At 37.7% G+C, this 26,334-nt stretch overlaps 1 protein-coding gene across 2 annotated transcripts in view; it reads left to right on the top strand.

The window, feature by feature from the left end:
* LOC129266977 (uncharacterized) overlaps positions 1-26,334 on the top strand; it is a 33,019-nt gene that overhangs the window by 3,399 nt on the left and 3,286 nt on the right. For both annotated transcript variants that reach the window (XR_010294477.1, XM_064103856.1), the window contains exons 3-14: positions 344-555; positions 5,721-5,892; positions 7,820-7,929; positions 15,515-15,631; positions 16,418-16,599; positions 17,699-17,795; positions 20,286-20,472; positions 21,533-21,658; positions 22,381-22,610; positions 23,235-23,987; positions 24,871-24,943; positions 25,740-25,805. Coding sequence is in view for 1 of the 2 variants with exons in the window: in XM_064103856.1 (XP_063959926.1) it covers positions 344-555; positions 5,721-5,892; positions 7,820-7,929; positions 15,515-15,631; positions 16,418-16,599; positions 17,699-17,795; positions 20,286-20,472; positions 21,533-21,658; positions 22,381-22,610; positions 23,235-23,987; positions 24,871-24,943; positions 25,740-25,805 (2,325 nt within the window). In the remaining variant the exon portion in view is untranslated. The remainder of the gene's footprint in view (positions 1-343; positions 556-5,720; positions 5,893-7,819; positions 7,930-15,514; positions 15,632-16,417; positions 16,600-17,698; positions 17,796-20,285; positions 20,473-21,532; positions 21,659-22,380; positions 22,611-23,234; positions 23,988-24,870; positions 24,944-25,739; positions 25,806-26,334) is intronic.

Raw genomic sequence — 26,334 nt, 5'->3', positions numbered from 1 at the left:
GTTGGCTTTGATAATTTATTTTAATCTGCTTTCACATACATTTTTTCTGTCATTATTTTTCTCTACGTTTACTATTCTGGGGATCTTGATTATTAAGATTATCAATATAACATTTTTGAATTTTTATTAAAACAGAATTGGTTGAGGCTAAATGGTATTTCATCAACATGTTTTTTGCCATGTCCTCAGTTTTCAAGTCTTGGACATTGTCCTTTGCTTTGTCCTTGGTGCATTCCGTAATTTGATTTGTCCTATGTAAACTATTACAAATTTGAATCTGAAGTTCAAACTTTTAGAGGTAAGGTTGGAAAATAAGTTACAACTAAAATCTCCCTCTCCACAGATGCCACTGCCTATTTTGCCCACCAGTACCTGATGTGTTCTATTTACTTCAATGGATCGGTTCCTTGTTTTGGAGGCGTTCTTGCCCTGGACGGCATCACTGGTCAGGAACTCTGGAGACACTATTCAAGTATGGAGGTCTTTGCTGTTAACTGCAACGGTGACCTGACGGGAGATCGGGTCAATGACTGTGCCATAGCAGGCAGGTCTGGGGTAAGTTGAGTCAATAGTTCAGAGTTTTAATTCTGCTTTTGTCTTGTTGAGTAGGGGTCATCAGAACCACTTTAGACTTGCAGCAATCACCCTTATCTCCGTGGCATATCTGGAAAACCTTGTCGGGAGGAGCAAAACAAAAATGGAGCAATCATCAAAAACAATTTCTGACAAGCACCAAAGCAAGTTTCAAACTTCTGTCAGGGGGAACACCCTGCCACCTGGTTTTCCTTGAGGTGTGCTAATGCCACCTCCCTCCTCTTTGAATTTAACGCATCCTACATCCTCAACCCAACCCACCTACTATCCTTCCCTGCTTGCTTCTATATCTTCTTTGGCTTTCCTCTGCTACTCGATGCCCCCCTCCCACAAAAAATGTCTTTAAAATACTCCATATGACTGCTGCTGCTGCTGCTACTACTACTACTACTACTACTACTACTACTACTACTACTACTACTACTACTACTACTACTACTACTACTTCTACAACTACTGCTACTACTACTGCTACTTCTTCTACTACTACTACTACTACTACTTTCACCACCACCACCACCACCACCACACTATTACAACCACTACTTTTACTTCTACTACTACTACTACTACTACTACTACTACTACTACTACTACTACTACTACTACTACTACTACTACTACTACTACTACTACTACTACTACTACTACTACTACTACTACTACTTTTACTACGTACAACTACATGTATTACACTATTTCCAGATCTACAGATACCACTACTCAGATTATGCACAGAGTTGCAATCTTAAGAGATATTGATGGCTAGAAGCAGAAAACTTATTACAACTAAAAGAAAAATGGTCTCGGAGCAATGTGCATTTAATGATAAAGACATTTATACAGCAATCTGTGCTGGGAATACATATATCGTTTTGTCATACGAATCTTGTGAAATGAGTTTAGTCAGCATTTGAGTGTATGTCCCTTTTACTTTGTCAAAGGTCCCTTTAAATAAAAACTAAATCCCATTTCCATGAAAGTCTATTTGCTTCTTGTTTTCAATGTGTATCTTTATATCTGTAATGCTTTAGACAGGTCAAAAGGCCTACATTATGTGACCATGCATAACATAATTGTATAATAAAAGTTAGACATGTCTGGTAAGCTATGTACACTGCATACTTTGTTGTTGTGCTTGTATGTATCGAACTGTACAGTGATTGATGTGGTTGATCTGAATCCTTTTCAAAAGGAGACCAAAAATGTTTTAAAAGGACCTCTTCAAGCTTGGCTGGTTCCCTTTATAAGGGCAAGGCTTTTATCCCCCATGATTTCAGCTGAGCTTGGTATGGCTTTTATGGGATTTCTATTGTTTGGGGTCAGGTTTTGGAAACTTTTGACAATGCAAATCCCTTCAGTAGTTTAGGGTGCAGTCTGAGAGTGTGGATGTGTTATGCATGCTATTCAAATCTCCTGTACATTGATCTCCAGGTACCTGTATTGTGCTATTCAGATCAATTTTATATCTATGCGAGGCTCAGAGAGAATTTGTTTAAAACATAATTTGATCAGGTTCCCATCAACTTCCCATGATCTTCTTTATTCCTGGATTAATGATTTTAATAGTACCTCCAGCCTTGCTTATTAAAGGGGAAGTTCACCCGGAAGAAAAGTTTGTTGTAAAAATAGCAGAAAAAATAATAAAAAATATTGCCGAAGGTTTGAGGAAAATCCGTTAAAGATTAAGAAAGTTATTAGAATTCAAAGTTTTGGATTTGTGATATCATAAACGAGCAGCTGCCCCATATGTTATGTAATATAAAATGCATGAATTTCAAATTTTGTATGGTTCCTGAAGACTTAATTTTGTTTCTATTCATGATCGAGTGTGAAACGATTTGTCTATTGATATACGAAAACTACAGTAAAAACAATTTTCATTTTTTCGGAGAAAATGAGATTTTATTAATTTTTTACCATACGCTATGTAGGAATGCTGCTCGCATACATGTATGACGTAACAAATCAAATAATTAAAATTCTAATAACTTTTTAATTCTTTGATGAATTTTTCTCAAACCTTCGGCAATATTTTTTATTATTTTTCAGCTATTTTAGCAACAAACTTTTTGTCAGGGTGAACTTCCCCTTTAATGCTCCCGAATCCCTGTCAATTTACTCTTCCATTATTATGCCCTTATTCCTCATTCCATTTTCCATTCTAGGGCCCATCATTGAGATTAACTTCAAGGCCATGATCTTGAAATTTGTTGATGAACTATTAAACCAAATGTCAGAACTTCATTTAGAATCCAGATTATATTTTGTGTACATATGTTCATTATGTGTATGTTTTTTTTATTTTTTGTAGCAATGCTAAATTGTCATAACCACCTTCTTAGTTTTTAATAGGTAGATAATAGATAATTTATAGGTAGGCTTTGGAGTATCAAAACATTTTTATGCTTTTCACTCTGCACTTCCTTAACCCCAGGAAATTGGTGGGGCTAAGGGGGAGGGTCTTTGCCCCACCAATTTCCCAGGGTTAAGCTTAGCCCACTTCGTTTTTGCATGACGTTTTAGCAAAGTGGGCTAGCACAGTAAATAGTATGGTAAATGCAGTGTGAAAGCATATTTGTTACCTGAAATCCTGCACTGACAATGAGTTAACATGCAAGCTCAAGCTTTAGAGCATATGGTAATATTTGTTTGGGATAAAAGTTTGAAAGTTATGGATGACCTGTTTTCTACCTGGGTTATGGGAAAATAAACCTTTGTCAATACCAATTCTAAAATGAAGTGAGCGAATGTAAAAGGAAAGGAAAAAAGTATGATAAACTGCAAATTGAATTGCAAAGTATGTTTAAGTCTTGATCCACTTCTAGTTGCACTTTGTCACAAGCAACTTGGGTCAAATTTTGTACGCAATGTCTGCAATATAATTTTTCTCAAATCTTACTTTACTTCATGAACTGCTCAAGCTTTGATAATTTGAGAGCATCGCAATTTTTGTGTGAACTAGAAAACAGAGACGAATCAGTTCAGGGCCTCATCCTATAAAGAGTTACGATCAATCCAATCAATCTCAACTATATATGGAAATCCATCCATACCATACTCTTTTTCTACAGAATATGTGCCCAATATTGATAGTAAACAAAGAGAATCACACTCAATCTTCTCGAGAACAATCAATGTATGAATATACATCATATGTAGAAAATATTTTGAACAAATTTGCATTTAAGATGCTGATGTTGCTGGCTATCCCTGGTTGTGGTTGATCGGATCAATTGCAACTCTTTGTAATACAGGGCCCAGGTCCCATTTACAAATAGGGGTTGGGGTGGGGATTAGGCATACATTCTTTAAAGATCCAGACCGGACCCGAAAATGAAATTGATAAATTATATACCAATCGAAAGCTTTTAAGCTACTAAATACACCAAGGTATGCTTTATGCATTTTCACCGCTTCCCAGCTGAGTATTTTGCTTAAGAATATTCCAATTATCGGGTTTGGAACCCCGCTTAGAAAATAGGCTTTATTGTGCTTTTCACCTGCCTCGAGACCGTGACGTCACGTTGTGTAAGAAGCGTTGTGATTCCATAGGTTTGTACACAGAAAAACTGGGTGATTTTTTTGCTTTCCAGATAACGCATTTCATTCTCTTCACTTCTATCACAGAGGGATATCACATATATTTTTACCCACAAGCTTGAATTTATGAAATCTGCAGTTTTGAACTAGTTTTTGCCATATTTTATTTCCTGCTTATTTGGAAAGTCAAAAAGGGGCCTAAGCTTTCGATCCTAGCAGAATCTTCGTCGGAGGCAAAATGACCTTATTTGGCGCAGATTTCAATTCTATCTGCATTTAGATTATGTATAACAACTTTTCCTGACATAGCAATTTAGGCCCAATAAGAGCCAAACAAAGAAATCACAAAAAAGGTAGTGAATAGTTGTAGGTTTACAACAATTTGAACAGTGAATAATTTTGAGTGCCATTTTCATCCGAAAACGAAAAAAAAAATGGATTCATAACATGGAAATGGAAGAAAATACCCAATGCTTTTGTACACAAACCTATGGAATCACAACCCTCCTGACACAACGTGACGTCATCATTTCCAGGCGACGTGGGGGTGCTCAATCGAAGCGTACTTTGGAGGAGCAGTTTCTTTGATTTTTATTTAATATTTTTAACTATTGGAAGGAGATATATGTAATATTTTTGGTATATTCGTATTGTATGAATCATTACCTTTATTTTGATATATGATTGTTTTTACACCGGTCAGGGTCTTTAAGCAGGTGCCCATATGTGCACAAATGTCAGATTTTCACTATTATAGATCAACATTCAGCATTATATTTTCCTTCACACTGTAGGCCTATATTAATGGAAATGTGTTATGTTGATTCACCTTAAAGCATTGGATTAAAAATCCATTAATGCTGAAAATGTTACTATATGTATTTCTCAATGATTTGTCACTAAATGTATAATTTCCCCATTTGCTTTTTATTCAAAGAAAATATTTCTAAATACATTTTTATGTTTCAAAATGAAGACTTATTTAATATTATTCCTCAACTGCTGCCTTGTGCAGTGTGATTCTAAACTTTTGGGATAATATCATTCATAGCCATATGAAGCAAGTAAGAGGAAAAATAATTGAAGCCCCTCCTCCTCCAACAATAGCAAAATAATTGTAAAGTTTATTATATAGGCACAAGTTTTCAAGATTCAAGAAGGCCCTGCCTGTTGGATGTAATAATAATAATAGGAATTTATATAGCGCCATCTATCTAGAAAATATTATATTCCGAAGCACATAATTATTATTATTACCCTGGATTTAGCTAAAGCTGCCTTTCAGCGCTCAGTGCATTCAAGGAATTAATCCTGCTGGGTACCCATTCCCTCACCTGGGTTGAGTGCAGCACAATGTGGATAATTTTCTTGCTGAAGGATATTATGCCATAGGCCTGCTGTGTGCGTTTTACAACGCTTACGCCATGTTCTGAATCTTTGGATTGTTTTTTGGATGATTATTTATTATTTTCTACACAGTTTACAAGCCTAGATTTTTATTTTCACTATTTTCATGCAACAATGTTATTTATGAGTCATTTAGCAAATCAAGTGTCCTATTATTCTTATTCGTTCTACATCAGGTTATGGAAGCAGTCGATGGCACGAGTGGGAAGCTACTGTGGAAGTACCATGTTAAAAAAGCGGGCGAGGCTCTTAGCAACTTCTACACTGCACAGTTTATACATGATGTCAATGGGGATGGAGTCCGAGACTTGCTCAATGCCCTCGGGGGTGATCCTGTGAGAGAACCAGGTAAATATTGGTTTAAAGTTTGCTTAACCCATTGGCCCGTATTCTGAAATTGGGTTTAACTTAAACTCAGGTTTAAAGTTGTTGTTTAAGAATGGATAGCCAATTGTTACATAAATCACTAACAGTAGAGATATCGTATTTCAGCTCATTTTGAATCATTCATAATTGTCAAAGAAGTATAAATAGAATGATTGTCTTCACAATCGATGAATCAGGAAAGAGCACAGTTAACATAAGAAACATACAACTTAATAAAATTTTTGACACTTTTTGCTTCCCATAATTTTAGCACAGAGTTAGACCATGGTCTAAGTTAAACCTGTCTTCAGAATACGGGCCATTGAATACTGAATGATTGTGCTCTAACCCATGTTTTCCATAGACTCCAGCCTGCAAATATGTGGGTCCATGCTCCAATGGGTTGTGATACAGTCAAACCTCCTCTAGCAAGCACCTGTATAAATAATAGTAAAATAATATAGGAATTGTGTAACGCACATATCAATACTGCTAGGTGCTCAAGGCGCTCTAGTCTACCAATTCTGGTGTGCACAGCTTTCTGAGGAATTACTCTCTTCCGATACCCATTTACCTCGCCTGGGTTGAGTGCAGCACAATGTTGGTAAATTTCTTGCTGAAGGAAAACGCGCCATGGCTGGGAATTGAACCCACATCCCTCAGATTGAAAGACGAGAGTCTTAACCACTAGACCACGACGCCCCAGGTGTATATAGCAGGACAATCTGTCTGAAAGGACCATGAATTTGATTTCATTTGGATAGAATTCCCTATTGAAGCATAAAAGCCACCTGCTAACAATGACCACTTTTCTTGTTAACCTTGAGTAGTCTTATAGGATTCCACAACATTTGCTTTCGTGACAGTTTCTCCACTAAACATTCCACACAATAATGGAATGACCAATTTCAACCCTGGATTTAACACCCTACCCTGAACTTAACCTTACAGCTAACATTGCAACCCTAGTGCTATCCTAAAACTAACCCTACAAATTAGTCAAAATGAAGCCCTGAGCAATTGTCACCAGAGAAAATGTCATGTCACCCTTTAAATACATGTTCCACTGTATTTACATTTTTTCTTATAATAAATTGCATATAAACTACTCCAAGTATTATGCACCTAATAAATAATGTAAATTATTGTTATTGACATGGAATCTAAGGGCCTGTTTCATAAAGGACTTACAACTGTTGTAACTTTGCAATTATGGAAACTCCCATGTTAACAGGGCTTAGCAGCCACTCAGAATCACGGTTGCCACGGTAGTTGCCATAATGGCAAAGTTACAACAGTTGCAACTCTTTATGAAATGGGCCCCTGGTCTGGCAACTTAAAAAAATGCAAGTAAATGTTATTTTGCAATGGTAAGACATGGGATATCTGAGCCCACCCAAGCAGGCCTTTTTATTGGGTGCATTCTACTATTAAATTACCCTTACCAGAAAAATGAAAAATTAATTGAGATAACTAATTTCCTCCCGAATTTATAGTGGTTTATTCATCAGTAGCACATATGACCAAAAAATGAATGTTTTTTGTGTTAAACTTCACTTTCTTCACAAATTGCTCTGAACTGAAAAAAAAAATTACATACATTGTAGTTATATATTCACTTAGTTCACAAAGCTCTCTAAATTGGAAAAACAACGATATAAACTTACATTAATTTAGTTTAAAACATTTGGTAATGTTGTAAGCATACTTTCTTAATGGTAACACAACTTTCCTTTTTTTCTTAAAAGGTAAGTATTAGCAAGGAGATTAAATCTCCTTGGGATTAGCGAGGAATCTTGCAGGATAGATGCATCTTTCACTTGTTCTAAACCAGCCTTGTCAGTGTTGAGGATGGTAGCCATATTTTAACTCGTATACGTACCCTCATCTAATTTATCTTCCTGGCTAGGTGCTCCAGTGACCCATAGTGGAAATGTAATGCTTCTGAGTGGCTCGGATGGTAGTGTCATTAGCGCTTGTGGAGTACCTGATGGCATGGAATCGTATTACTCTCCTCAGGTAAGATAGGGCCCCGTCTTACAAAGAGTTGCGATCGATGCGATCAACCACAACTATGGAAAGCCAGCAATGCCAACATCTAAATTGCATGTTTGTTCAAAATGGTTTCGATATAATGTATACTCATAACATTACATTCAGTGCTGAATTCACAATTCTGAGTGCTTCCTAGCTCTGTGTTAACCAAGGATAATGTGCAAAATTCTTGAAGTAAATATTACGACATCGATAGATTTCCATGTAATTGAGGTTTATATTGATTAGTTACAATTGATTAGTTACAAGGCCCTGTTCACACACCTTGATTTTAAATTTTACAACAATGCCCAGTAAAAAAATAACTTTTATGATTTTAGCAGTGCTTGACACTATACAAATGCTGCCCAGTATTCACTGCAAAATTATGTAACTTCTATAGGCATTGTAAAGGAATCGCATGCTTCCAGTAGGTAGTGGGTTAAAGGCAATGGAAGTTGTTTACAGGAGGTTATTCTATTGTGAATCACCTCCAGAATAATTCCTTGTAATAGTAGGAGCATTCAGACTGCCTTGAAGTTCTAGCATACCAGGTATTCTATGATCAGGAAATTTACCCTGATCAACCCTGATCAGAGAATACCAGATATTTTTGCCAATGTGGAAGGAAAATGGTTGTAATATCCCTAATAGTGACACTGTGCAGGTGCTTAACTTCAAGATTTTTTTCTTCACTTTTGGTGTGAATGTGGAATAATATCTTGAGGTTTGAAGTTATCATCAATTAATGGGTATGCTTGTGTCCTAGCTAGGTGGTCTGAAAACACCTAGTGAGAAACACAGATTCTATGAAGAAAAACACTTAAGGATAATTATCTAATTAGAAATGCTGGTAGATCTATGTCAGTACAGTATAATGAAACTAAAGGTCTGTAGAGTTCACTTTAGATTGTGTCAATGCTATCTGACAATTTATCAGTCATGGTATTTGTGAGGACCTCCAGTTCAGTCAATAAGCCAGTTCGTAGTTCCATTCTGCGCATGATCAGAGGAAGGTCATTTGTACTAAAGTGACATTGGTTCAAATATTTAATGAGATACGCACCATCTTTCAGATGTCTTGATCATCTTTTGAATTGTGCTTTTTATTTACATCCACAACAATGCGTCCACAAACGACTGGTATTTCACAGTTTACCAAGTAATATGCATTCAAAGTAGAAATGCAACAAATACCTTCATAGAGCATTCAATGACGTGCTATTCTAGTCACCTTGTCTTTTCAATTTCTTCATCTTGCTATGGAAGACATCCTTACATATTATCTCGCTCTGAAATCTGCCTATTTCAATGAAAGAAATGAAAGGTCATTTGACCAAAATTGTCCATGAAGTAACTACGAACTGGTCTATTACTTTTTCATTGTGTTCCATGCTGGAAAGAACTAGTCTGCAAGCACAGACTCATATTGGACACTTTAACCAATCATATCATGTCTGGAGTGAAGACTAGATACCAAGCTCTCTGTGTCAAATAATCAAAGCCAGCCACAGTACATTGTACATAGTGAATCTAGTCTCACTATTTCAGACTCTGCATTATGCACTATGCAAATTGCAAAAACCAAGGGTCTGTGTCTGCAGACTAGGAAAAACCAGTGTCACATACTGTGTTCACAATGTGTTCACATAATTGATTACGTGAGGATTTCATTCACTCAATTTAAAGGCTCAAATTTATAAGTGAAAAGAAAATCTCACACTGGACAGTGTGGACGCCTACATGTAAGTGGAGTGCTTACAGTGTGCTCACATAATGGACTATTATAATAAATGTGATACTCCCTATTTAAATGCAAAATTTTTAAAGTGAGTTGATTTCACTCTGTGGACACCCCATCAGTGTGGATCTTCGCAGCGTGTTCACATACATGTATAGTGGATTATGTGAGGATGTATTCACACAATTAAAATACTCAAATTTATTAGTGTAAAGAAAATCCCACACTGGACACTGGACAATGTGGAAACTGAAGAGGAGTACGTGCTTACAGTGTGCTCACATAATGGACTATTTGAAAGTGTGATTCACACGTTCACACTGTTAAAATGCTTAAATTCAACAGTGGTATTGAAGAAAATCCCACACTGTGGACACCTTAGTGAAGTGTTCACACAGTGTGCTCACATAGTGGATTATGTGAAGATATCATACATCTTGTTTAAATGCTCAGATATTAAAGTAAAGGCCTGGTCACACCGCCCGAGCATTGTTGGAGCGGTAGGGAGAGAAGGTCGAATTTCGACAACGCTCACAAAATTGGGGGAAAAATAGAAAACATGGGCGTTGCCTTAGCGGTGCACCGCTGAAGCCAGCATAGCTTTAGCGTTGGTTTAACGGTGGCGAGCCGTTGCGAGCATTGGTTTAGCGGTGACTCGAGCGTTGATAGAGCGGAGTTATGCGCATGCGGGCGTCGCACAGTGGGCCAGAATGAGTTGAAAGTGCGCCAAAATTATTTTCCGTGTTATATTTTTACTTTAGCATGTAGATTAAGGGTAATTTTGGGCGTAGAATTTACTGAACATAATTTAAAGCCCGTTTGATGTCACTTTGATACCAAAGTTTGATTGGCTGTGAAAAGAAAAATTACGCTAAACAATGTGAAGTATATAAACTTTGTGTTATGTGTTACTTTAAGATTGATCAGAGTGAATGTTGGTTTATGCTTCTCACATGCCTAAAAAGTGTGTATGAGATCCTGAAAATAATTTTATGGCATCAAAATGATCATTAGATTAAAAAATACTTTGAAATCTGAAAAATATTAACCATGCTTTATCAAGCTGTGTAGACTTGGTTAAAACGCAGAGTATATAACAACGAATGTTTTACTATGATGAGGGTTTTTGGCTGAAATTATTCTACAAGTAACTTTTATCTCTGGAAGAGGGCTGGGTAGCCCTTATATGCCTTATCAACCTTCATTTTGTTTACATTATGCCCGGAATTTCATGGAATGGTAGGGGAATCGTCCCCGCCGTGCAAAATTGCAAAAATGAACGGGAATGTACACCCCACACGGTGCGCTGCAATGACTGCACGGTATAAAAATGACCGTTTTTGAACAGGTTTTGGGGGTGATGTCTCAAGTAAAATTGGCTCTAACATAAAAACGGGCAGCTAAATTTGGTATCGACTTAAAGCTTAGACACCTGGCAAAATGATGATGATAGAATTTAAACCGAAATCAAAACGTTTCTCATGTAAATGCAAAAAACACGGATTATCAGCCCATTTTGATTCCAAATGAGCTCCCTATTAATTTCTCCCCGTATTTATAGCAAAATTCTGGTACCGCTCCGACACCTCCATACCAACGCTAAACCAAGGTCCATCACCGCAATGGATCGCTACTTTAACGCCCAGCACCATTTCAGCTATCCCGTGTCCGCTCGGAAAACGCTTACAACCACTCCACAAAAGTTTGTGAACCGTTAAATCACCGGCCGGGCAACGCTGGCGAAGCAGCGGTTGTCCAGCATTCAAGATTTCTTCGTTGGCCTAGCGGACCTAAGCGTTCACGAACTTACGTCTAGCGGTGCCAAACTTTGACTGGGCGTTGTTAGAGCGGTAGTCAACTTTGCTCGAGCGGAAAATTGCCCGCTCCTCACCGCTCGCAATATTTTGAGCAGCTCAAAACTTTCGGAGCGGTAGGAGGGACCATCAGCAGTGGCCGAGCGTATTCGGCGTTGCCTTAACGGAGGCCAACTTTGGTTAAACGGTGGTGAACGGTAGCGAGCGGTGATGATTTTTCTCTCCGCTCCACGACCGCTCCAACAACGCTCGGGCCTTAAGATGGTGATTTTACACTGTGGACACGTCACCAGTCTGGATCTTCACCATAGGCGGATCCAGCTTTTTGCGAAAGGGGGGGCGCACTGCCGAGCGGCGCACAAATTTTTGCACTTCACCGGCGCCATAAAAGAAAATGTTGAAAAAGGTGTACATATATAATTATATATATAAATATATATATATATATATACATATATATGACTCATGAGATGGAGACACATATCTCACCAACAAATTAATGCGAGCGCGAAGCGCGAGCTGAAATTCTTATAGTATACTGACCTGAAAAAAGGAAAAAGGTGCCTGTTTAGGACTGTTTGTAGCAACTCGTGAGGAGGATACATATCTCACTACACAGATAATGCGAGTGCCGAGGGCGAGCTAAAATTTCTTTATATTCTGACCAGAAAGGTTTATATTCTAAGCATTTTGGTACCAATGATTAAGATGGGTATCGAAAAAAAACAATAAATGCGAGCGCAAAGCGCGAGCTTAAAATTTTGATATTTCGATCTGAAAAAATGACAGTTTAATGGACGATTTTAATAGAGAACAAGATTATATCCAACAAAAGATTATTGCAGATCGAAGCGGGAGTTATTTTGATTAGAACTGAAAACGGGACATTCTATTCACATATATTTAATCATGAAAAGTATGGGGTTTTGCTACAGAAATGATGCGAGCGCGAAGTGCGAGCTGAACATTTTTATATTCCAATCTGAAAAGCGGACAATTTGCACGATTTTGAATAAAGAACGAGTTGTGTAGCTCTATCTCACTTGCTGATTTATGTGTCACATTACCATCTTATTTTATTTTTGCACATGCGGAACTATTGGGGGAGGGCAAAACGATATGTTTGCCACACAAACCCAATATTTTCATTGGTAGGGCGATCGCTCCCTGCCCCCCCCCCCCCCGGATCGACGCCACTGCATATACAATGATACTACAAGTCATCATGAATCATTTGTAATACATCATCAATCCAGGTTTATATATTATCATTCAATTTTCATGTACATGATGTTTAGGCCTATATACAGAATTATATATTGTGATGCTTTTCACTAAATCTAATGCAATTTGTAATGATGAGTAATGTTTATCTAATTACTTTGATGAAACTGGATATAATGCTTATGAGCTGAATTCAGAAAGAGATCTTTCAAGACAGAGCTTTGGAAAAAGTTCTCCAGTTTTATGGGTATCATTATCTTTGTTTTAAACTTCTACCTGAGTGATCAGATGAATAATATTTAACTTAATGTAAGATGAAAATAAATCAAATTTTGTGTCGTAAACATTTAAACGTTAAAACAAAGGTATTGACAAACTGTATTTATACATTTAAAATGAGATTTAGTGGTTTAAGGTCTAACGAATATACGTCTGTATGGTTGCGTAATTATACACTCCCGGTATAAGCAACGTTTTGGACTAAAATATCGAATCATCTTCATAAAACACTAGAATAGCTGTCTTACACTAAAGGCCATAGAGGTGGCACAATGTGGAATGTGTAAAGAAGAAAAGTGACTGACCTTTTTTTACTAAAGCATTGGAAAATAAGATCAAAATTAAAGGATTTGCTCTACACTTTTGTATGATTCTGGGATTTCTTAAAATAACAAATTAAAGATTTCATGACATCTGTGGGCAACTGTCCCGCCCCAGTCCACTCTGTCAGGGCATGCGATAAGCTTTGTTATTCGTTATGACCATTCAACAATAAAATGTATAACCAGCTAGGTGCCGCTGATCATTCTTGACCGGCGCCGATCTAGATTTGGTTGGCAATAGGCCCTTCTTCATTATTCTACCGGCGCCTATTTATTGGAACCAGGGGACGCTGATCATTTTTGACCGGCGCCGATTTAAATTTAGGTGGCGCCGGTTAAGACAAAGGCAGCGCCGATTTGTCTTGACCGGCGCCAATTTAAACAAATAGTGTTGTTTATATTTTTACAGACGTCACGTAAGATTCAGGCAGCGGCAATTCATAATCGACTGGCGCCGATTTAGAACCAGGAGGCGCCGATTATTCTTGACTGGCGCCGATTTGGATTTAGGTGGAGCTGATTATTCTTGATCGGCGCCGCTTAAGAACTAAGGCAGCGTCGATTTTTCTTTACCGGCGCCGATTTATAAACAGATGGCGCCGATTATTCTTGTCCGGCGCCGATTTAGATTTAGGTGGCGCTGATTATCCTTGATTGACGCCGGTTAAGACTCTGGCAGTGCCGATTTTTCTTGACTGGCGCCGATTTATAACCAAATAGTGCTGATTATTCTTGCCCGGCGCCGATTTAGATTTAGGTGGCGCTGATTATTCTTCATTGGCACCAGTTATATGCAGGCAGCGCACTGCTACCGGCGAAGTTGTTGGGGATAATGTAGTTTTCTTTTCTTTCCTTTATTTTTATTTTTTCAAGCGGCGCCTTTTCTTTCTTTTACTTTTTTTTTTGAGCGGCGCCGCTCAAATATTAGGGGGGGCGCGCGCCCCCTGCGCCACCCCCCTGGATCCGCCGATGCTTCACAGTGTGTTCACATATAGTGGATTACATGAGGATGTCGTTGACATGATTAAAATGCTCTAAAGTTGTAATGTAAAGAACATTCTTCACAGTGGACACCTCAGTGGAGTGTTCACACATTGTGCTCACATCATGGATTATATGAAGATGTCATACATCCTGTTTAAATGCTCAGATTAAAAAGTGAGGTGATGGTTTCACAATGTGGATTTTAACAGTGTGTTCACATCCTGAACCATGTGAAAATTGTGATTCACGCTGTTCAAATGCTCCAATAAGAGTGTGACATTGACTTCACACCTTGTTCCATACTGTGAACACATTATATCTGATCTTTCTAGCACGGTTCAAAACTTTTTTACTTGCTTGTGCCAGGGGTGCGAGGTGAGTTTTAAAGCTTCATCTTCTGTTTTTGTAGTAAATTTTCTATCTGAAAATGTGTAGGAGCTTTTGCAATTTATTTACTCTTCATGTCTGTTTATTTGTGTTCATTCATACATTACTGTAAATGTATTTAACCTTGAACTCGTTAATGCATGGCAAGAATTTAGCTTGCATATGACATGCCATATTGTGATATCATACAGGCTTGTTTGCATATTGTGATCATCGTTGCCTCTCTTCCTACAATTAATATTTTCTTGTCCCTGCTGCTATCCCAACCCTCCCCTCTCGCCCCTGTTCCTGCCCATGCCCCTACACCCACTCTTCTAATGCCCTCATTCTAGGGTTTCATAGTTTTAGCATTATATAATTTATTTTAAATATTTTCATTGTAAGCACTTTTGGCCTTTTGGGAAAAGCGCTGTATAATTACTAAGTATTATTATCATTATTATTGTTATTCCCAATCTCATCCCTTTCCCTGTCCCTGCGCTGGTTTCTTGATCCCCTCCCTTCTCGCCCCTGCTACTACCCTGCCCTTACTTCTTGCCCCTCTCCCTATCCCCCTATATACTTCCCCTCATACTCTCCTGTTAATATGTTCCTGTCTCTGTCCCTGTCGTGGCTCCCCTTCTTTATCGCCCTGCCCTGTACTACTACCCCTCTTCCTCCTTGTATTCCCCCCCCATACTCTCATATTAACATTTGTTGTCCTCCTTCCTGTCCCCCTTCCTCCACACCCATCCTCCCCCTGCCCCCCCCCCCATCCTCGACCCTAGTACTCCACCTCATCTTCTCCTTTTAATATTTCTGTTTTTGTTCTTTTGTAGATTTTCTACCAGCATGGTGGGAAAGCCATGGTTCTATTCGGAACTGGGGGAGAGACAGTGGGAGGCTCCCTGTGGGCTATACCTCTCGATGACATCATTATTTGTAACATGACGCAGGTATGTTGATTATGATATCTACAAGTATGATTATCTTGAAGGGCAATATCTTGTAGTAATTATCCTGAAGTAAAAAAAATAATCCCCTCCTAATTTACAATACATAGACTCTCAACTTTGTATTTTTGAGTACTGAATAATTTCCATGTATACTTTTCTTATCCTTGCCTGCATGTGGTAATTTTAGCAATATGAACATAACATCGTGAATGAATTGTTTGATGTATTAAAAGGTGAATTTACTTTTGTACCACATATGCTAATATCATATAATTACTAGTAGGAAGTCAAAACATAAAGTAACACCAAGAATGAAAAAGGGTGATAATTTCAAGTAATTATGGTCATGTAGACCATTGGCACTGACAAGTTGTCATAATGCAACTGTTACCATAGTATCAGTAGGACATCTATGCTTCTCTGGTAAACAAAACTGTATATAGGGTTTAGAACTGACAATCTGTCAGACAAATGTTGAAAAAGAAAAAAACTATTCTTGACGTACCTATTCATGCCAGTTTTTAACTGCAGACGCAATGGCAAAAATTGCCTAAATTGGTTCAAATAACCCTGTGTTTTTAGCAGATTTTGTTGAATCAAAGAATAAATGGTAGAAAAGTCTACAATTTAGTTTAGACAGCTGCTAAGAGATTTTAAGAATTTTTTTGACAACCATTGACTGCTGAAATCCCATTGGTTCCTTGAACCAGGTGGTCATTGTAAAATTATATTCAAATCATAGTATTCAGAGGCGATTGGTTGTTGTGCTTTCTCTTCCCTCAACAGGCAAAGGTCATCTATACTGACCCCTTCAAGGGTGTGATGACGCCCCCTGTCCTCGTTGACCTCACTGGCGATAGGGTCAAAGACATTGTCATGTCCATGTTCAATTCAACCGTTATAGCGTTCAATGGTCAGACATATGAGCAGCTTTGGAATTATTCCATGCCTTCTTCAGAATCATACAGGTAAGAGCTTGGAAGTGTTGCATAGTGTGTGAAATAGGTGTAGAACAAGATTTCAGCATTTACAAAGACATCAATTTAAACAACAGAATGTAAGTAATATCAATAGTATGTATTGTTTATGTATAGCTTAATACAATGTTTGTAATTGGTGCATACTATATGATACAGGCTTCAACATGTCTACCGTCTGATCAGGTTCTTCAGCATTAAATAACATTCTTCCCACTGGTTACCGATTTGCTTTACGTAGGTGGAAGCGTCGTGGTGCAGCGGTTCTGACTCTCGCCTTATAATCAGAGGGTCATGTGTTCGAATCCCACCATGGCCTAGCGTCCTTTGGCAAGGCGTTAATCCACACTTTGCCACTCTCCACCCAGGTGTTAAATGGGTACCCGGTAGGATGTGAAAGCCTATATGTAGTATGCCTAGCAATTGAGTCTTGGAACTCTTGTTGGAATGCTCCCCAGGGAGTGGAGAAGGTGCATACATTGTATGCGGGCATGCAAGGATCCGATGACCGGGGTAATAATATGTCTGTAAAGCGCTTAGAGACGTCGTTCCGATGTATTAAGCGCTATATAAATGCGGAATATTATTATTATTATAAATTGCACATGGATTGGTAATGGTATTTGTTTATTAAATATGTTGGTTAAAGTGTGTAGAAATTTATCCAAGGATCATCCCTGCATGACACCGCATTTTTTTTTTTTGCTGAAAAACAGGCTAGTATATGAGCTACTTTGTACAAGAATAAGAAAATCTACTGCCGTGAAACACATACGTAGAGATACAAGCAATCTCCCATATCAAGTGTACATCTTCAGTAAATTAATTGTTAGCTACATAGGTACATAGGTGTAGAGAACTATGAGAGATATAGATTACAAGATTAACTGTATCTCTTCTGTTTAAGCCACAAATAAATAAAATCGATGAGACGCAAATTAAGAAAGCAATATCTAGTGCCTTCCCTAGCGTTGAAGCGCGTGTGGTATTTACCACTCACAAAATGATCTCGGCTATTTGAAAGGACGTGCTCCCTATCGCTCACTGCAAAAATAATATAAGTCTACATATTTATATTTAATTATTTCAGTACACCAGCTGCTGGTTTCTACAATGATGATGATGTGCCTGACTTCATGGTTGTCTATAACTATGGACCCGGCTACCCTCTCTACTACTATGTGCAGGTAAAAAAATGATAATTCATTAAAGATTTGATATGATGACAGCAATTTGTCCAAAAGTATATTGATATTGTTATTAGTACATGTAGCTCTGTTGTGCGTAGAATGTATAATGGCAATCAGTAAGAGCTGCTACAGTATTTGGGCATTGTCAGGAAAATTCTCACTCTTAAACTTATTTGTAATTAATTGATTTTTATAAAAAAATTCTTATTCATTATTATGTAACAGTGATTTATGATTAGTTTTACTTTAATAACAATAAAATAATAATAGGCATTTATATAGCGCCATCTATCCAGAAGTATTCTATTCTGAGGCACATTATTGTATCCCCCGAACAGAGTTCGGAGGATACTATGGATTTGGCCTCGTCGCGCCGCGTCCGCTGCCGCCGGAGAGATTTCCTTGTGAGCGCTCTATCAGCTGCATTTCTTTTCCGATCATCTTCAAATTTGGCATGGAGGTTATATATGGTATAGCAAAGCCGCCTATCAATTTGGGTGTGGGCAGAGACATTGTTGCCATGGTAACAGGAGTTTTTGTGGAAAGAGTAGAGATGTTTTGTGAGCGCTCTACCAGCTGCATTTCTTCTGCGATCATCTTTGAATGTGACATGAAGGTCCATTATGGTAAGGCAAAGCCGCCTATTGATTTTGGTGTGGGCGGAGACATCGGTGCCATGGTAACAAGAGTTTTTGTGGAAATAGTAAAGATGTCCTTGTGAGCGCTCTACCAGCTGCATTTCTTCTCCAATTATCTTTGAATGTGGCATGAAGATCAATTATGGTAAGGCAAAGCCGCCTATTGATTTTGGTGTGAGCGGAGAAATCATTGCCATGGTAATGAGTTTTTGTGGAAATAGCAGAGATGTCCTTGTGAGTGCTCTACCAGCTGCATTTCTTCTCCGATCATCTTCAAATGTGGCATGAAGGTCCATTGTGGTTAAGCAAAGCCGCCTGTAGATTTTGGTGTGGGCGGAGACATTGTTGCCATGGTAATGAGTTTTTGTGGAAATAGCAGAGATGTCCTTGTGAGTGCTCTACCAGCTGCATTTCTTCTCCGATCATCTTCAAATGTGGCATGAAGGTCAATTCAGCAAAGCCGCCTATTGATTTTGGTTTGGGCGGAGACATCGTTGCCATGGTAACGAGTTTTTGTGGAAATAGCAGAGATTTTCTTGTGAGTGCTCTACTGGCTGCATTTCTTCTCCAATTATCTTCAAATTTGTCATGAAGGTCCATTATGGTAAAGCAAAGCCGCCTAATGATTTTGGAGTGGGAGGAGACATGGTTGCCATGGTAACCATATTTTTGTGGAAAATTGGGTAGAACCTGTAACTTCTGCTTTTTTCCAGTTTGTCATAACAGTTGGCACACAGAAGCAATATTAGATGGTGAAGCGAAGATGCCTATCATGTTTGGTGGGGGTCTTAGGGTTAGGTTTACAAAATATATCCAGATTACTCTATAATTGTATTCCCCAACAGGTGATACTGGAAAATACTTGCGGTTCGGCAGAGTCACGCTGCTACGTCATATTATTGTCATCGAATTTGGTACCCACAGGCAAAATGTGGGCAGGGTCATTGTCGCCATGACAATTGTATTTATTTGTCAAATTTCAATGTGAGCTCTATATATTGCAATGACCGATGACGCGGTGGGTTCGGGGGATACATGTGCTCGGCCGTGCGACCTGCCGAGCATCTCTAGTTATTATTATTACCCCGACTTAACATGACGAAAAACCTCCATTTGATAACACTATACCCCTATTTCCCTCCGCAATCACAGTAGGGGGCTACACAAAATGGATATATGGCAGTGCATAGAGCATAATAGCTCTATGCATAGAGCTCTATGGGCAATGTGTGAGCGCGGTAGCATCCCTGCAAACCATGTCGTCATTTTATCCCCCTACTTTCCTAATTTCGAGGTCGATTTTCTTCGTTCGAAATTGAAAATGGGCTGAAATTGGATTTCTGAATACAATATGCCTTTGAAAACGTGATTAAATATCGAATATAAGGTCCTACTACAGGCAGAGAAGTCTTACGTAATAGCACAGCTGTTGTTTATCATTTCGTCCTTGGCTCAACGCTCATAATCTGGCCTGTGGAGGAGAAATTGAGACAGCGGGATTACCTGGCCAATCAGGGTTGATCGGCGCTTGGAAATGATTTTTTCAAATTCCAAACAGAAAAAGGGGTATAGAACCGCAGTTTGCAATCTGAACTGCGGTCTTTCTCCAAACGGGGGTTTGACGTAATGAGCTCAAGCTGCCTTTCAGCGCTCGGTGAATTCACTCAATTAATCCTGCCGGGTACCAATTCACCTCGCCTGGGTTGAGTGCAGCACAATAAGGATAAACTACTTGCTGAAGGAAACTATGCCATGGCTGGGATTTGCTTGAACTTCCAGCGCCTTGAGCAATTACCTTTCCAAATATATTCAATCATATTATTATTCACTTCTATTTCATCGCACAAAGATCAACATCTTGGATGGAAGGAATGGACAACCTCTTCTCCAGGAGAATATCATCAGCTCAGGTTCAGCAACCACATCCCCATTGACTGTGAGTACAGAAGGCTATGGCAATGATGCATTCTTTTACTGGAGACTAGGTTGTGAAGGGCATGAGCAAGAGACAGAAGCTTTCAGTTTTACTGGAGAAGGTAATGTCTTTTTCTTTGAATTATCTCTAATAATAATAGTCAGTTTTATGTAGTGTATAACACATAACAAATATGTCTCTATGAACTACAGGAAATGAAGGAGAGGAAAAGATGTGTTGGTGATTTCACTATGTTGAGGTTAGGCAAATTCAAACAAGTAGGTTTTAAGGGCTGTTTGGTATTTGTTAGCTGAATCAGTTGTTATCGGGGAATTTGAAAGCTTGTTCCATAAAACAGGCGGCATGAGCAAATGAGTTTCACCGTATGTTTTTGTTGATATTGGAGGAACGATTAATAAATTCTTACTTTGTGAATGTAGATGATGTTTTGGCTAATAGTGACTAAATCACTTCAGTATGACGGAGCAAGTCCATAGAAACATTGATACATGCATACTAGTAACCAAATCTTAAAATGGATTCAAAACTGGACTTCCATTCACTTTAAAGTCTTCAATTGTTTATTCACCTTTGGGTCATGAGTTAGTATTTGTTTTGTAAAGCCGATCTATATGCTGGATAGGTCACCATTTTTTTTAGCTCTCCTAGACACTACTTTAGAAATGATATTGCTTTAATACTTTATTCTTTTTTGACATTATTCTGTCTTGACTTGCAGTGGGAATGATTTTCATACAATGTAAATTTTGGGTCAGAAAGTCACATTTTAAAGACATCTATTGACACAAGGACATATTACTCTAATAAGTGAATCTTAATTAAATGTGGAATCATGAATTCATTTGTGAGTGAAGCTCTGACAAGATTATAAAAGCTATTGACAATTTTTAAGTTCCATTTGCAATATGTTTCAGATCTGGCAGTGACAGAGTCATCAATTATCCATATTTATTCTAAATTAGCACTTTGTGTAATAAGGCAATTTATTTTATTACTTTATATTTTATTCTCTTTGTATAAATTGCAAAAACTATGTGTTTATCATTAAAATAACTTTTCTCTTATTCTTGAAAATATTTTGTAATTTCTTTATTTCTAAAACATCTAATCGTTTTTTGTACTCTTTTTCTTTCCTTCAATTGACCATTCGCTGCTTATAGGTGAAAGCAAGGGCTCTCTAAGTCGGACCAATTTTTGTCGAGAGAGGTTCAATTCAGGCTCTGTGACCACAGGCAGCCTTCTCAATCAACATATGGATGTACCCGGACAGGTTGTTTACACTTCAGGTAATCCAATGAACTTGATAAGATATTCTGTCTGCTAAGAATTTTGTAATATCACATATCATGGTAAGCTCTTCATTACACATGGCTTGAAAAGAGAGAAGAAAAAAATGAAAATCCATATTTTATTGTTCGAAATTGATATGAAATTAAATACTCCAAAAATTTGCTTTGCCCAATTGATCGTGGGCCCGACAGCTGCCGTGCAGCGCCAGATCGACGAGGCTCTATCGTTGAACGCCAAACAGGGTAGCAGCAACTCCCATCTTTTAACGTCTTTTGGTCTGACGCAGCCGGGGTTTTAACTCCCGACATCACGGTTGTGTGACGGACGCTCTACCAATTGAGCCAACAAACCGGTTACTCACACACACAACCTCACTTGCTGACACATTTCAATATTCCATCACTCAAGAAGAGAAGTGTGTAACATTTGCAGGTCTCTTTTCAGTCCATAAACATATCTACATGTACTATTTTTTGCTGATTGATACATACAGTGTAGACTGTGTGCAATATCAATGTTTGCGAGTGAGATGAAAGGAGAGAGTGCACAAAGTTCAGCTTTGCACTTAATCAGACTTGTTACTCTATTGTGAAGCAGAGGAAACTCAAATGGTTGAATAGTGGCAATCGTTTACAAATTTGCAATGCTGTGACATTTAGGATATATATTGATAATCATAATTGTCTATCAATTTCTGTATTCTTATTCCTTGTTACAGCTGATCGCTTTGAAGATGAGCATAGATACACAGTAAATGCTACTCGTATGGCCATGGAATACCTGAAGAAATATCCTGAAGTAATACCCGTCGTACTTGATGCTCAGAAACAGGACGATAAAGAGGAAGAGAACAAATCAAAAGAAGATAATGATCAGAAAGATAGCAGTGCTAAGGAAGAAAATAAGCAGTCAGCTACTGATTCAGCATTACCTAATTCTCACAATCAGGTAAGTTGAAGTAAAACTAATATAAAAAAAATCAGGAGAAGTGGGTGAAGCTTTTATTCATATTAAGTTCATGAGAATAATAATATAGACAATATTAATAATGATGATAATAATGATAATGATAAAATTAATGATAATGATTATGATAATAAAAAATATTGATAAAAATAATGCTAACAATAATAATACAAATAACCATAAGACCAAATAAACAAGTACAATTGAATCTTGAATCTAGTTAACTTTTGGCAGAAATGACTTTTAATTTGAACCAGCCTTACCCAAAAATAACTTTCATGACTTGTGAACAATCCTCAGCAAAATTCACAATATGACAAAAAATCTGATAAAAAAAATACCTTTCTGTAAAACTGATTCATTAAATGTTATATAAATTCAGAATAAAAAAGTTGTTACCGGCCAATGACCACTGAGCTTCCCTTGATTTGCTTCTCGAGGCTCGCCTGAGCAAGGACAAATATGTGGCCTTAGCCTTGTCATTGGCCTCAGAGGTCTTAGAGAGTTTTGCAGTTTTGCCTCGGTCTTGGCTTCTCGGCCTCGTGGACAGCACTGGCTTGCTTAATGCTTCATTTTGATCTTTTTTTACTCTTCCCCTATGTACAGGATTCCGAGCCAACAACACTCCCACCACAATCTAGGACACATTCATTAGACTTCCAGAATGAATATGACAAACTTTTGGCAAGACTATCTGCAATATCAGACAATCTCAAGGACCAAGACGATTTTCATGATGACCAGGAGTTCACGTCACCTGACCAAAGAGATTCTTCAACCAAAGCAACCAACCTTGAAATCAACACTGACAAAAGTGATAAGATCCCAACAGAAAGCGCTCAGGCAAAAGAAGAAAATGAAGCTGTTGACGCGACACTGACCAATACCTCACCTTCTGATGATGATGCGCTACTATCTGGAGATATCGCAGGAGGACTTGAAGACCTTGGACTTCCAGAATCCTGGTTTGATTCTCCGAAGGAGAAGAAATCAGGACAAGAAAGCGGTGATGAAACTCCCCAAGATGACCTACAAAACCTCTCAGAGGAAGAGCTTGAGGGAATCCTCAAGGACCTTCTTGGACTAGACGATGAATCAAAGAATGATGGAAAGACGAAGAGGTTTGTATCTAAACGCAATGCCAAGCTGTTTGTCTCCAGGTCGGACATGCCAAGGGATGAGCAACACCAAAGATCGAGACGTCACGCAGGACTCCATGATGCGGGAGGTATCCAGAGGCTTATCTCTACTGGTACCCTGGCTCCACCTCTTAGTCCGGTCCTGGATGACCTACCCAGCGATCCAAACAGCATTGATGTCATCTTTGCAACTTACTGGTTCTATCCCAAACCAAATAGGGTGAGATGCTTAACTTCATCTTTTTATAAACCATAATGATTAATTCATGAAAAGTATCAAACAAATTAAGAAGAGGAAATAGATGTAAAACATATGAAGTTTTACAGTTTGCAAGAAATGCAGTAAGTAAAGAGTGCAGTCTATCTTACACTACTAAAGTTGCCTTTTATGTAAAATAAATGTAAATTCATGTAAATTAATTCTATTGTATGTCTAGACTAGTTATTTATACATCCTTGGATACAACTTAAAATGGTGACAGTTGTATAAAATTTTATTGTGACATTAAGCAAGTAATGACTGTTGGTAAGTGTGATGGGCGAACTATCTCTTCCGAGGCAAGTTGGATGTAGCTATCTTCCCGAAGCAAAGCCGAGGAAAGGTAGCGAGTACATATGGCTTTGTACACTGTTTACCCAATTTTTTTAAACTTTACATGTGTATATGTAAAACAACAAAATTGTGTGCAAATTCAAATTAAAAAAGAGTTGTTATATTCAGGAATATGAATTTCATGAGAGCTCCATGACACAAAGATTAGCGATCAATCGCGAAATGGACTGACCAATCAAGATGAATGGTACATGCGCATTTGGATCAAAATACTGACCAGGAACCAATCAGAATTGTTCTTTCATATTCGCTATTCATCGCTAAGCTTTGTGTTACGGAGCCCAGAATACAATAATAGATGATGGTTGCCTCATTACCAGTCATTAAAACTATGAAATGAATTATAAACCAGCACTGTGAATTACTCAAGAACTGTTTCCAGTGATACTGCTTCTTATAAAAGAATGTGTTATGTACTAGTATATTGTTTTGACAGAATTCTTATGAAAGTTTACCTTTTCTTCTTGATGTTTCTTTCGGTTTGTTTTAGATCATCACAGCGACAGAGCAGAAATGCCTTGATGATTGGACCAATAATGAGCAACAGAGAATGGATCCTAGTAGTGAGTCATTCATTTTAACCATTAATCAAATAATTTCTACTCATGCAGCGTTTCTCTATTTAGGCAAGGAAATTGTGTGTTAATGTTGTCTAACGGCTAGCCAATATACACATTCATATCCTCCCCTTCCCTCATATGGTTTAGTCTATTGGGAAATTCTATCCATGATTTAGAAAACTTATTTAGTAATTATGGTAATAATGGTGATGATGATAATATTGATAATTCTAATAATGATGATATCAATGATTACAACAATTAAGGATTAATGATAATAATGAAATACCCATTTATATATCACTCCTACAAAATAAAATTGTTTTACAGCACTTCAGTTCAGTTCAGGTCTATTTTAGTTAGTCTCACGCTTGTCTAATTTTTTCAAGATACATGTACATGTACATTGTCTTCAATATAATTCACTTCAACTTTGTCATATCATAAAAATACAGCTCAATATATAGTTTATTAGGTATTGGTTCATATCATATTTCTTCTCAGATTTGTCCATATAATGATATGCTATTGCAGGTCACTTTAGTTTACCTTAAACAATTCATATAATTTCAATCAGCTTTGTATCAGGTCAGTTTGATGAATCTTATATATATTATATGAATCAATTATTTTCATTAGAGTCACCTCAGTTGAATTTCCAACCTTGTGACTTGAACAAAACAAACTCACCTGCAACATTTTCAACTGTATTTGTATCTTCATGAGATTGTAGAATGCAAGTCAGTTTCCTTGATGTGATTTTTGATGGATATTGCGTGTTTTTCCCCCTTTTTTTCAGATGAATACTATGGGCTTGACCATGATGCATATGAACATTTGGGTTCAGACCATTGTCGGAAGTTGGGTAAGTACACTAGCATATTAAAGCAAACTTGTGACCTGCCACCTTAAAGTTAACAATTAGAATAAGTCGCCCTATTGAATTTTTAGACTCTAACTGAGTTTGAAAGAAAAAATGCATCCATCACTATTGTTACTAAGGTGCTATTTTCACATTATATCTTTTATCTAGTTGAATACCAATACACTATCAACAATATTATTGTGTATTCATCAGGGGCGTGTTTCACAAAGATTTAAGCATGACTTAGAGTCGCGCTTAAATGCCCAGTTGCGTGCATTATAAAAGGCATGACCGCATTGGTCAAATCATGCAAAGAGGATGCGCACTATTGCGTATTGATCAATAAGATTGCGCGTTTCATATCATGTACACGTCAGCATTTAAGCGCAATTTAAGTCATACTTAAATCTTTGTCCTATAATAAAAAAAAACATTTTTTTCAGTTTTGATATGGTTTATATGGATGACAAAGAGTATGAAATAAAAGCAATTTTGATGATTCCCCCTTCAATAGAGAATTTGTTGATGA

Source organism: Lytechinus pictus, chromosome 8 (assembly GCF_037042905.1).
Source record: "Lytechinus pictus isolate F3 Inbred chromosome 8, Lp3.0, whole genome shotgun sequence".
Lineage (NCBI taxonomy): Eukaryota > Metazoa > Echinodermata > Echinoidea > Temnopleuroida > Toxopneustidae > Lytechinus > Lytechinus pictus.
This window is presented reverse-complemented; position numbering and strand designations above follow the sequence as displayed.